The following is a 14,028-nucleotide window of genomic DNA, read 5'->3' on the forward strand; positions in this document are numbered from 1 at the left end:
CACTAATCTGTATAACATGTAGCTCTGGTGACATAAATGAGTTAATATAAACTCTCTTTTTGTTCACAAACACAAAGAAATGTTTGATTTAAAAACAAAACAAGGAGGCTTCCCTTGTGGCTCAGTGGTAAAGAATCTGCCTGCTAATGCAGGAGACATAGGTTTAATCCCTGGTCCAGGTAGATCCCACATGCCATGGAACAACTAAGCAAGTGTGCCACAAATATTGGGCCTGTGCTCTCGAGCCCAGGAGTTGCAACTACTGAGCCCACGTGCCAGCTGTTGAAACCTCTGCACTCCAGAACCTGTGCCACGCAACAAGAGAAGTCACTCCAATGAGAGGCCCGCTCACCACAACTAAGAGAGTAGACCGTGCTCACCGCAACTAGAGAAAAGCTCCAAGTAGAGCAACAAAGACCTAACAGCTAATTAATAAAGTTATTTAGAAAAGAAAAGCAAAATAAAACAACTCAAAGGAAAGAAACAAATCTCCAAGGGCCTCCAGAAATTTAATCCTGATTGAGAAGCAATGACAGGGGGAAGGAAAAAAAATCAGACTGAGATTTGAGTCTAATGTGATAGGAGTTGGAGTTTTAATGAACACAGAAGAACAGGAGACAGATGTGAGAATGAAAAAGATAAGGGGCTGAAATTGAGATTCTCTGCCTATAAGAACTTCTCTTTCCTAAGGAGAAGCTCATCAAGGCAAGAAGGCCACAAAGAAGCTTATTTCTTGCCCAAGACTCTGTCTGGGAGATTTAAAAAAGGAATCTCTTTTAAACATGTAATCAATGTACACAGCTATGGTACAGGATTTCACAAGTGGAGAAATTCATGAGAAAAAAACAGCTCTAAGAATGCTGAAACCTCTGGGCTACCTGATAAAAAGTATAAAAAAGTACAAAAACCGGTCTCCTGGATACTTCCACAATGCACTGAAGAAACTAATGAATGCTGCTGCAGATAAGCTTAGAAGCAAAAATCAAGACAGGAAATAACTGGTCATAACAGAGAGATCAGATGCAGCAAACCAAAAAATTAGCCACTGTAAGAACTTGAAATAACAGAAAAAAAATCAGAAAGTGACTATAACTGAAGTTTTATATAATTAAAGAGATAAAAAAGGAGAAAGAGAAGCTATGTTGAAAAACCAGGCCACCATAAAAGAAAGGGTAGAAATGAAAAAGAACCAAACATAAATTCTATAAATGAAAAAAGTCATTAAATGGATTGAAGAGGAGATTAGATGTAGGGTTAAAAAAAAAAGAACTGAAAAGCAAATCTGAGAAGGTTATCTAGATTATAACAAAAATAAATTACATAATTGAGGTTGAGATACAGAAGTGTACTAATCCAAGTTTCATCTATAGACCACAAATTGTTACTGGACTGGTTCATGATACACAAAGTGAGAGTAAGCATTTGTAACAATTTGATAATGTTGTGACATTCTTTTTTTTTTTTTTATCATATGGTTTTTATTTTTCATTTTGTTAATGTGGTGTATTACATTGATTGATTTGCGGATATTGAAGAATCCTTGCATCCTTGGGATAAAGCCCACTTGGTCATGGTGTATGATCTTTTTAATGTGTTGTTGGATTCTGATTGCTAGAATTTTGTTAAGGATTTTTGCATCTATGTTCATCAGTGATATTGGCCTGTAGTTTTCTTTTTTTGTGGGATCTTTGTCAGGTTTTGGTATTAGGGTGATGGTGGCCTCATAGAATGAGTTTGGAAGTTTACCTTCCTCTGCAATTTTTTGGACGAGTTTGGGCAGGATAGGTGTTAGCTGTTCTCTAAATTTTTGGTAGAATTCAGCTGTGAAGCCGTCTGGACCTGGGCTTTTGTTTGCTGGAAGATTCTTGATTACAGTTTCAATTTCCGTGCTTGTGATGGGTCTGTTAAGATTTTCTATTTCTTCCTGGTCCAGTTTTGGGAAGTTGTACTTTTCTAAGAATTTGTCCATTTCTTCCAAGTTGTCCATTTTATTGGCATATAATTGTTGATAGTAGTCTCTTATGATCCTTTGTATTTCTGTGTTGTCTGTTGTGATCTCTCCATTTTCATTTCTAATTTTATTGATTTGATTTTTCTCCCTTTGTTTCTTGATGAGTCTGGCTAATGGTTTGTCAATTTTATTTATCCTTTCAAAGAACCAGCTTTTGGTTTTGTTGATTTTTGCTATGGTCTCTTTTCTTTTGCATTTATTTCTGCTCTAATTTTTAAGATTTCTTTCCTTCTACTAACCCTGGGATTCTTCATTTCTTCCTTTTCTAGTTGCTTTAGGTGTAGAGTTAGGTTATTTATTTGACTTTTTTCTTGTTTCTTGAGGTGTGCCTGTATTGCTATGAACTTTCCCCTTAGGACTGCTTTTACCGTGTCCCACAGGTTTTGGGTTGTTGTGTTTTCATTTTCATTCGTTTCTATGCAAATTTTGATTTCTTTTTTGATTTCTTCTGTGATTTGTTGGTTATTCAGCAGCGTGTTGTTCAGCCTCCATATGTTGGAATTTTTAATAGTTTTTCTCCTGTAATTGAGATCTAATCTTACTGCATTGTGGTCAGAAAAGATGCTTGGAATGATTTCTATTTTTTTGAATTTACCAAGGCTAGCTTTATGGCCCAGGATGTGATCTATCCTGGAGAAGGTTCCATGTGCGCTTGAGAAAAAGGTGAAATTCATTGTTTTGGGATGAAATGTCCTATAGCTATCAATTAGGTCTAACTGGTCTATTGTATCGTTTAAAGTTTGTGTTTCCTTGTTAATTTTCTGTTTAGTTGATCTATCCATAGGTGTGAGTGGGGTATTAAAGTCTCCCACTATTATTGTGTTATTGTTAATTTCTCCTTTCATACTTGTTAGCATTTGTCTTAGATACTGCAGTGCTCCCATGTTGGGTGCATATATATTTATAATTGTTATATCTTCTTCTTGGATTGATCCTTTGATCATTATGTAGTGACCTTCTTTGTCTCTTTTCACAGCCTTTGTTTTAAAGTCTAATTTATCTGATACGAGTATTGTGACTCCTGCTTTCTTTTGGTCCCTATTTGCATGGAAAATCTTTTTCCAGCCCTTCACTTTCAGTCTGTATGTGTCCCCTGTTTTGAGGTGGGTCTCTTGTAGACAACATATGTAGGGGTCTTGTTTTTGTATCCATTCAGCCAGTCTTTGTCTTTTGGTTGGGGCATTCAACCCATTTACGTTTAAGGTAATTACTGATAAGTATGATCCCGTTGCCATTTACTTTATTGTTTTGGGTTCGAGTTTATACACCATTTTTGTGTTTCCTGTCTAGAGAATATCCTTTAGTATTTGTTGGAGAGCTGGTTTGGTGGTGCAGAATTCTCTCAGCTTTTGCTTGTCTGAAAAGCTTTTGATTTCTCCTTCATACTTAAATGAGATCCTTGCTGGGTACAATAATCTGGGCTGTAGGTTATTTTCTTTCATCACTTTAAGTATGTCTTGCCATTCCCTCCTGGCTTGAAGAGTTTCTATTGAAAGATCAGCTGTTATCCTAATGGGAATTCCCTTGTGTGTTATTTGTTGTTTTTCCTTTGCTGCTTTTAATATTTGTTCTTTGTGTTTGATCTTTGTTAATTTGATTAATATGTGTCTTGGGGTGTTTCTCCTTGGGTTTATCCTGTTTGGGACTCTCTGGGTTTCTTGGACTTGGGTGATTATTTCCTTCCCCATTTTAGGGAAGTTTTCAACTATTATCTCCTCAAGTATTTTCTCATGGTCTTTCTTTTTGTCTTCTTCTTCTGGAACCCCTATGATTCGAATGTTGTAGCGTTTAATATTGTCCTGGAGGTCTCTGAGATTGTCCTCATTTCTTTTAATTTGTTTTTCTTTTATCCTCTCTGATTCATTTATTTCTACCATTCTATCTTCTAATTCACTAATCCTATCTTCTGCCTCTGTTATTCTACTATTTGTTGCCTCCAGAGTGTTTTTAATTTCATTTATTGCATTATTCATTATATATTGACTCTTTTTTATTTCTTCTAGGTCCTTGTTAAACCTTTCTTGCATCTTCTCAATCCTTGTCTCCAGGCTATTTATCTGTGATTCCATTTTAATTTCAAGATTTTGGATCAATTTCACTATCATTATTTGGAATTCTTTATCAGGTGGATTCCCCATCTCTTCCTCTTTTGTTTGGTTTGGTGGGCATTTATCCTGTTCCTTTATCTGCTGGGTATTCCTCTGTCTCTTCATCTTGTTTAAATTGCTGAGTTTGGGAGTCCTTTCTGTATTCTGGCAGTTTGTGGAGTTCTCTTTATTGTGGCGTTTCCTCGCTGTGTGTGGGTTTGTACAGGTGGCTTGTCAAGGTTTCCTGGTTAGGGAAGCTTGTGTTGGTGTTCTGGTGGGTGGAGCTGTATTTCTTCTCTTTGTTCAGTCGCGCTGTGGGGAGGGAGGGAGGGATGCTGCAAACAAATGACACTGGCGTGGGCTCGCAGTGCCTCAGCCACACTGGGTCTGCCCCCGCTCACGGCCCGTGTAGCCTCCCTGCCCACACTGCTCGGGCTCTAGGTTGTTCCGCTGGGAACAATCCGAGGCTGGCCCTGGGTTGCATGCACCTCCCAGGTCCAAGCCGCTCAGGTTCAGGCACTCAGGTAGTCCTCAGAGGCGCAGACTCAGTTGGGCCTGCGTTTTGTGCTCTTCCCAGGTCCGAGCAGCTCAGGTGATGAGGTGTTTGGCGAGCGCCAATGCTGCGACTTATCGCCTCCCCACCACTCGGTTATCTGGGTGTAAAACCGGCACACCTTCTCAGGCAGATGTTGACCGTCCAGACCCCCAATAAGTTTTAGTTAGCAAAGAAGCCAGTTTTATAGATAATGTCTCTCTGGGGCTGCGATTGCCCCCTTCCGGCTCTGGCTGCCTGTCACCGGAGGGGGAAGGTCTGCAGCCGGCTATCTCTGTTTAGTCCTTTGTTCTGTGCTCGGGCTGGCGGTGTCTTAGGTTAGGGCTGGCTTTTCGCATGGTAGATATCCCACAGTCTGGTTTGCTAGCCCAAATTATTTCGCTCAGATAGTGCTCAGGGTATTCAGGCCAGATTCTTACTCTCAGCGATGCAGCCCGCGCCGTGCCTCCCTGCCCAGCCCCCGCTTGCTAATGGCGGATGCAGGCGTCTGCGCTGCTTCTCTGCTGGGGGAGTTACCGTAGGGCTCGCAATCTGCGAGTTTTAATTGTTTATTTATTTTTTCTCCCTGTTATGTTACCCTCTGTGCTTCCAAAGCTCGGCACGGATTCGGCAGTGAGGTTTCCTGGTGTTTGGAAACTTCTCTCTTTTTAAGACTCCCTTCCCGGGACGGAACTCCGTCCCTCCCTCTTTTGTCTCTTTTATTGTCTTTAATATTTTTTCCTACCTCCTTTCGAAGAGTTGGGTTGCTTTTCTGGGTGCCTGATGTCCTCTGCCAGCATTCAGAAGTTGTTTTGTGGAATTTACTCGACGTTTAAATGCTCTTTTGATGAATTTGTGGGGGAGAAAGCGTTTTCCCCGTCCTACTCCTCCGCCATCTTGGCGCCTCCCCCAACATTCTTATATTTTATAAAAATAATGGTCCACAGTTGACTGGAAATTAAAACCTATCTTCCACCAGATAGTCTGATAACCACTGACACACAGGGATAGAAATAGGGAGTGTGCACTGTGCAACCAATAGTTACAGAAGGAGTTATATTAGAGAATACAGACAATGGGGAAGCATAAATGTTTGAAAAAATAAGATTAAAAAGTTCTTGAGAACTGCCTGACAATCCAGTGGTTACGACTCTGAGTTTTCACTGCCCCAAGGCTCCAGGTTCAATCCCTGGTTGGGGAATTAAGATCCCACAATACATGCTACATGGCCAAAAAACAAACAATAACAAATAGTACTAAAATTGTTTGATTATTTGATAAGCAAGAAGACATGAGAAGTAACATGGGTTAAGAGCATGAAATGGAACCCTGGAACTATGATTTCTAAATTGTATGTTCTTGGACAAATTATTTATTCTAAGCTGCAGCTTCCTGGTCTTTAATGGAAATTGTAGTACGAACAAAAAAGAATGCACTGGCAGAATTACATAATACAGGCACTTGAATATTAGCTGTTCTTTTTCCTCTTAATTAACATAAATCCCAAAGCAGACAACGGATATTAATAGTAGCAGAGTCTAAAGAAAATCTACTCTTGGGACTTCCTTGGTGGTCCAGTGGCTAAGACTCCACATTTCCAGTGCAAGGGGCTGGAGTTCAATCCCTGGTCAGATAATTAGATCCTACATGCTGCAACTAAGACCTAGTGCAGCCAAATAAATATATATATATATATATATATATATATATATATGCAAATCTAGTCTTAAAACCCAGCCTGACACTTCCACTTCACATTATCTTCTTGCTACCAAAGCAGAAATAAACTATTTTTTAATTTAAAATATTAAGTGAATAATAAGTTTTCAAATATTAAGTGAAAATGAATGGTTTTACATTTGAACAAAACAAGTATAGTATTAAAATTACCTACCTCTATAAGCAGCTTTCCAAAAGTTTTTCTCTCCAGGGCATACTTGGTAGCTTCATCCAAAGCTCTCTGTGCTAGTCCCACAGCAGCAGCTGCTACCTGACATTACATTTTACAAAGCAGAAGTTCATGTTGTCTTTAAAACACAGATATAATGGCTACTTGCCTAAAATCTAAGTTAAAGTTTGTGCAAAGAGAAGCTGACCTATACCTTAAGGCAATAAAGGGTGGGGGAAATGATAAGCATTTAAATTTATATTTTATATGAATTAAAGGTTAATGGAAGGCATTTGTAAGGCACAGGATCATAGCCTAGAGATAAATCATTCTTTCTGTTTAACGGGAAAGCTTTTCAGGGGAAATATTCCTAATGAGTAAGGCAAGAGGAATGAGTACACATGAGCAGGAATGATTAAATTAAGTGTGAAATGCTTCTTTGTAAATCTAACAACTGTAGTAATTTTGCTTTTACTAAAATAATTTTTGTAACAGCAAGAATGCTGAAGAATTCTTAGAAAAAAAATCCCTCCATCTTTAATAAAAGCAGATATTTAAAAAGAAATAGAGACCAAGCAAACAACATTAAAACAAAACTATTCAATATAATAAATGAAAACTCCTATAAAGGTTATTAAGTCATCTTACTTACTGGTGGTCTGGTTTTATCAAATGCTCCCATTGCAATTTTGAAACCAGCTCCCTCACCAATTAAAACATTTTCCTTGGGCACTCTCACATCTTCAAAGACAATTCCTCTTGTATCTGAACATCGCTGTCCCATATTTAATTCCTAATAAGGAAAACAATATGTAGTATGAAACATATTTTGAGCTAGCATAAATTCTTGCTTTAAGCGCTCTTAAAGACTTTAATGTTTTCCGCAATTGCCTATTTATATGGAGGTGGACAAACTATGTCCTGCAATGCCTATTTTCTAAAAAACAGGACTACAATCACACCTATACATTTACATGTTCTCTGTGGCTACTTTCTTGCTACGATGGCAAGAACTGAGTATTTGTGACAGAGACCATGTGGCCCTCAAAATCTAAAATACTTATGTATGCTACATCTTTGAAATAAAAAGTTTGTGAAACTCTCATCTAAAACAATGTTTCACAAACTCTGAAACTGTTGACTACAAATTGTCACTTACCTGTCAATGACAAATGGCACCTGCTGAGAGCATCTGCCAGTGACTGAACAAGGGCAGTCGCCATTTGCCTTTGCAGAGATTGAACCCTGTGCTGCTGCAGCTGCTGACTTTCAACACCTCCTGAGGGAGTTCAGGGTGGAATGAGGCACTCTGTGCTCCAGGGAATCTGGCAGAACAGGCCTTTAGATGTGTGCTATGTGCTAAGTTATTCAGTCATGTCCAACTCTTTGCGACCCCATGGACTGGACTATAGCCCGCCAGGCTCCTCTGCCCATGGGGATTCTCCAGGCAAGAATACAGGATTGGGTAGCCTATCCCTTTGCCAGGGTATCTTCCTGACCCAGGAATTGCACCCAGGTCTCCTGCATTGCAGGTGGATTCTTTACCAGCTGAGCTACCAGGGAAGCCCTGGTAAAGACCTACTAGTTCTTTAGATAGTTGGATATTTTCAGGAACTGATTTCATGATCCCACAGAACTTAACAGTCCTATTAAGACACTCTTCCTTCCCATTTCCCTCTGGTGGCTCAGACATTAAAGAATCTGCCTACAATACAGGAGACCTGGGTTTAATCCCTGAGTCAAGATCTCATACAGAAGGGAATGACTAGAAAATAACTAAATCCCTTCATGGTGACATTAGCTCCTCAGGACTAGCAGAAAACCTTCTGTAAAGTAAGCACTTGATTACACTGAACTCCCCCTTCACCAAAATCTTATATATTGATGTTCCCTGACTGCCTCTTTGGAGCTGTCTCTCAAAACTATCTCAGGTCCTGTCTCACGGGCTGCAGTCCTCATTTTGCCCCAAATAAAACTTAACTCACAACTCTCAAGTTGTTCATCATTTTTAGTCTACAAAACCAACAGTAGTTTAAAGTCTACATGTACATATTACCTACAAAGACAAATTTCATTGTATGTTTTAAGACTATCTTTTTACCACAAATGTCAGTAAAAGCATTTAACATAATTTGCTTTGGAACATTTAATTTTAGCTTAACTAATAGAGCTAGCAATGTACTGAGTAAAAGTTGAACTTCTATTAATATTTATCTCCACCTCTGAGAATTAAGTGTTCTGAGATAGAATTTACATATAGAAAAGTTAACTCTTCTAACATATACATTTCTAATAGTTTTGACAGATATATATGTACTATCACCACAATGAAGATAGTTCAGCACGCCTAAAAGTTCCTTTGTACTCTCTTAGTCAATTCCCTTACTCTACTCCCAATCCCAAGAAATCACCAATCTGATTTCGTCCATAAGTTTTTCCTTTTCCAGAACGTCATATAAATGGAATAAGGTGACCTTCTGTGTCTGACTTTTCACTTAGCAGAGTGCTTTTAAGATTCATCCATGTGGCTGCTAATCAGTATTTCAGAGTAGCATTCCCCTATATGGATATACCATATATCCTTTATCTGCTCACCAGCTGATGGACATCCCCCACTGCCCTGCCACTCCGAAGTTTTCAGCAATTATAAATAAAGCTGCTATAAACATAGGTCCTTGTTTTTATTTCTCTTGGATAAATATCTAGGAGTGCTGGGTATGTGGTAAGTGCATGTTTAACTTGATAAGAAATTGCCAGGGACATGAAAAGATACTTTTCATCACTAATTATTAGAGAAATGGCAATGTAAACTACAATGGGTACCTCACACTGGCCAGGATGGCCATTATTAAAAAGTCTACAAATAAACGGACACAGCCACTATGGAAAACGGTATGGAGATTCCTTAAAAAACTAGGAATAAAACCACTATATGACCCAGCAATCCCACTCCTAGGCATATACTCTGAGAAAACCAAAACTGAAAAAGACACATATGTTCCATTGTTCATTGCAGCACTATTCACAATAGCTAGAACATGGAAGCAACCTAGATGTCCATCAACAGATGAATGGATAAAGAAGTTGTGGTACATATACACAATGGAGTATTAGCCATAAAAAGGAATGCATCTGAGTCAATTCTAATGAGGTGGATGAACCTACAGCCTATTATACAGAGTGAAATAAGTCAGAAAGAGAAACATAAATACTGTATACTAATGCATATATAAGGAATCTAGAAAAATGGTACTGAAGAATTCATTTGCAGGGCAGCAGTGGAAAAATAGACATAGAGAATAGACTTATGGACATGAGGAGAGGGGAGGAGAGGGTGAGATGTATGCAGAGAGTAACATGGAAACTTACATTACCATATGAAAAATAGATAGTCAAGGGGAATTTCCTGTATGTCTCAGGAAACTCAAACAGGGGCTCTGTATCAACCTAGAGGGGTGGGGGTGCGGGGTGGGGAGGGAGATGGGCAGGAGGTTCAAAAGGGAGGGGATATATATATACCTATGGCTGATTCATGTTGAGGTTTGACAGAAAACAACAAAATTCGGTAAAGCAATTAGCTTTCAATTAAAAAATTAATAAAAGTTTACAAATAATGCTGGAGAGGGTGTGGAGAAAAGGAACCTTCTCACACTGTTGGTGGGAATATAAATTGGTGCTACCACGATGGAAAGCAGTATGAAAGCAAAAATGTTAGTCACTCGGTTGTGTCCAACTCTTTGTAACCCATAGCCCACAAGGCTCCTCTATCCATGGAATTCTCCAGGCAAGAATACTGGAGTGGGTAGCCATTCCCTTCTCCAGGGGATTTTCCAGACCCAGGGATTGAACCTGGGTCTCCTACATTGTAGGCAGATTCTTTACCATCTAAGCCACCAGGGAAGCCCAGAAAACAGTATGTAGGTTCTTCAAAAAAACAAAAATAGGGTTACCATATGATCCAACAATTCCACTCCTGGGCATATACCCAGACAAAACTATAATTTGAAAAGATACATGTACCCCTATGTTTCTAGTGGCACTATATACAATAGCTGAGACACGAACCCAACTTAAATGTCCATCGACAGATGAATGGATAAAGAAGATGTGGTATACATACACAAGTGAATATTCCTCAGCCATAAAAAGAATGAAATAATGCCATTTGCAGTAACTTAGATGGTCCTAGAGATTATCCTACTAAGTGAAGTAAGTTAGAAAAAGAAAGGCAAATACAATATGATATCACCTATATGTGGAATCTTGGAGTAGGAAATAGCAACTCACTCCAGTATTCTTGCCTGGAAAATCTTACGGACAAAGGAGCCTGGCAGGCTATAGTCCATGGGGGTCACAAGAGTTGGACGTGACTGAGCACATATGTGCAATCTAAAATACAAGACAAAGGAACATATCTACAAGACAGAAACAGACTCCCAGAAACATAGAACAGACTTGTGGTTACCAAGGTGGGCGGTGAGAGTTTGGGATTAGCAGATGTAAGCTAATATATCCAGAATGGATAAACAACAAGGTCCTACTATATAGCACAGGGAACTGTATTCAGTATCCTGTGATAAACCATAATGGAAAAGAATATGAAAAAAAAAATATATATATATATAACTGAATCACCCTTCTGTACAGCAGAAATTAACCCAACATTATAAATCAACTATACTTCAATGATATATATATATGAAAAAAGAAATTACCAAGATAGTTATATCCCCTCAATGTTTTGTTTTAAAAATTTTCAAACCAACAGAAGAATTGCAAGAGGAGTAAAATGAATACCTATATACCTTTGCCTAGATCCACCAATTTTGGCACATTTGCTTTATGTGTGCTTTGTGTGTGTGTATATTAGCTATTAGCATTATTTGTTGAATTATTTGAGAGGAAGTTGTAGATACCATGACCCTTCTTAAGAAAAAAATATAATCTGGTTTTTAATAAGCAGCATGAGAAGCAGGAGCAATGAGAATATAGACAAACTGTAAACATCAAGAATTGTATATGTATACAAATTGTATACAATTTGGCCACTCTTTCAAATGACTTGAAATGACTATTCTCAACTTAAAAATCTTCAGGAAGGATTATTTTACCCAATAACATCAAATGCAGGTTTATTTTTATTGCAACTTAATACAAACAAAATGTTTTCAATAAAGGAAACTGAAATTATTAATTTTGAAATTTATAGTTAAAACAATATTGGAGGCCTTAATCACTATAAGTACACACTTACCTTTCTTCCAATCTGTACTCCTGGGGTGTCTGCTTCCACAATAAAGCCAGTAAAGGCTTTACTAGCAGGAGCCTTAGGATCCGGATCAGAACGAGCCAATAAAAAATACCTAATAAACATGATGATAAAGATAACGGTATCAGCAGATAACAACATACAACATATGATCACTCCCATCTCAGTTAATCCTCCCAACAATCCCAATTATTATTACTCCCATTTTATAGAAGAAATGAAGCATCAGAGATTTAAAAGCTTGCCCAGGTCATAATCTTATGATGTGGCAGAGCTAGTTTTTCAACCCACATCTACTTCTTTCCCAGAAAGATTTAAAAATGCAACATGAGGAGAAAAGGCAAAAACATCCAAATATCCATGTAACCCATGTTCTAAATAGCCTGGAATAGGAGAATTTTTTTTTAAATTCCTTAAACAACAAATTTATTTTCTGTGCTTAAAACTAATAAACTATCACTCATTCTACAGTTTTACTTAATAGTTTAAAAAAATAGTAAAAACTTTTTCCAGTTTCACATTTTACCTAATTTGTCTTACTACATGATGAGTTGTACTTAATGAATTCTTACAGTTGTCAAAGTTTCTAATTGCGTTATTGGATTTCTCTCACTTGTTACGTTGTAATCATTTCTTCACTTTTTTATTACTTGATGATATTATGATAACTCAAAAATAACGATATATAGCACTCCATAATATTGGACACTTGTAAAGTGATGAACATATTTAAAACAGACAGTAAACTCACTCTCAGGAATAATGCTTTTCTTGCCAAAAAATAATGCTGAAAGAGCATATATATATATATATATATATATATATAATCAGAATTTTTGCAGACAAGGAAAGATAGTCCATTTTTAGTTCATTATTCCAATCAGCAGAGAGTCCTTCCTCTATAAGTTTCTATTTATATACTTGTAATGATGAGTAAATACATTTTTCCCATGACAACTTACATATTAGATAGAACCACTATCGAAATGCTTGTCCTTATGCTGAGCTATACTCTACATTTGTCTCACTTTCACCCATTTATTCTAAACTGGCTTTCTGAAGCAAATGTATGAACCTAGTCTTCTTTGTATGAGACATTATTTCAAAAATTTTTAAATTCTTCCAATACAAATCTAATTCCTTTATTCTTTACAGGACATGTTTTCCACCTTCACCCTAATGAAGAACATTTACTAGCTTTTGAATTTATTCCATTTTGTCAATGCCTGTCTTAAAAAGTGTTTCCTAGTACTGCTGCCATTTTTTCCTGTTTGTTAGATGCTATACTTCAGCAAGAAACTACATTCACTTCTTAAAGGCAGATACATCAGACGGTTGATTCCTATTGATCCTTTTCTCATATTTTTTTTTCACAAACAGTGCTATCAAATATGTTTTCCTTCAACATTTTATATTTATACAAGTGATTTTATAACACTTTGTTGAACTTCATGTCACTATTTTTGAACTTACATATTTGGGCCTTTTAGATTTTATTAAAGTAAAATTCTGTCCACTCTAAAAGATAATGCTTATTGCTCTGGATTAGAGAAATGTGCTATACCAGTGGCTTTCCTTTTTCCCTCAGTCTCAGGGGAATGGTTCCAAGGAGGTTCTGGTGCAGAGTATGGAGAGTAGGTGTAGTGAGCCAAGTAGATGGAGCTCTAGCTTTCCTAATTAGATTCAACCAGAGCAGGTGGTTTTGTTTTATTTTACAAATTAAACTTCTGAGACAATTTGAAGAAATAGCTCAGGACTTAGAACTTTTGAAAATTACTCAATTATTTATAATCTTTTATGGACCATCCAGTTTCATGAATAAAACTTATCTTAATTGTGGTGATTTAATAACAAAGGAAAGGGGAGAGGGGGAGATTCTGAATATGAAGTAATGAAGAAACAATGTACAGAGATGTTTTAAACAACATACCAATTAGCTTTTCCTCCATTGGTGATCCACATCTTCTGACCATTAATAATATACTCATCTCCTTTCTTTTCTGCTTTGGTTTTTATACCAGCTACATCAGAGCCTGCTACAGGTTCTGTTACACAATAGGCCTTGAATATATGGGAAAAAGGAAATAAATAAATGTTAATTATTAAATTACTAACATTTAGAACCAGAAAGGTATCTTATTTTTTGTCAATAATTTTAAATATTTTAAAATATGTAAAAATAAAATGGTCTTACAGAATCAAACTGTTTAAATGTAAAAACATTATATAACAATAATGTAT

At 37.2% G+C, this 14,028-nt stretch overlaps 1 protein-coding gene across 2 annotated transcripts in view; it reads right to left on the reverse strand.

Moving 5' to 3' along the window:
* Positions 1-14,028, reverse strand: part of ACADM (acyl-CoA dehydrogenase medium chain) — a 38,465-nt gene that overhangs the window by 5,266 nt on the left and 19,171 nt on the right. For both annotated transcript variants that reach the window (XM_061411558.1, XM_061411559.1), the window contains 4 exons: positions 13,718-13,848; positions 11,773-11,881; positions 7,171-7,311; positions 6,525-6,620 (listed from right to left, as the gene is read on the reverse strand). In XM_061411558.1, coding sequence (XP_061267542.1) covers positions 6,525-6,620; positions 7,171-7,311; positions 11,773-11,881; positions 13,718-13,848 — 477 coding nt within the window. The remainder of the gene's footprint in view (positions 1-6,524; positions 6,621-7,170; positions 7,312-11,772; positions 11,882-13,717; positions 13,849-14,028) is intronic.

This window comes from Bos javanicus, chromosome 3 (genome assembly GCF_032452875.1).
Source record: "Bos javanicus breed banteng chromosome 3, ARS-OSU_banteng_1.0, whole genome shotgun sequence".
In the NCBI taxonomy this organism is placed as follows: domain Eukaryota; kingdom Metazoa; phylum Chordata; class Mammalia; order Artiodactyla; family Bovidae; genus Bos; species Bos javanicus.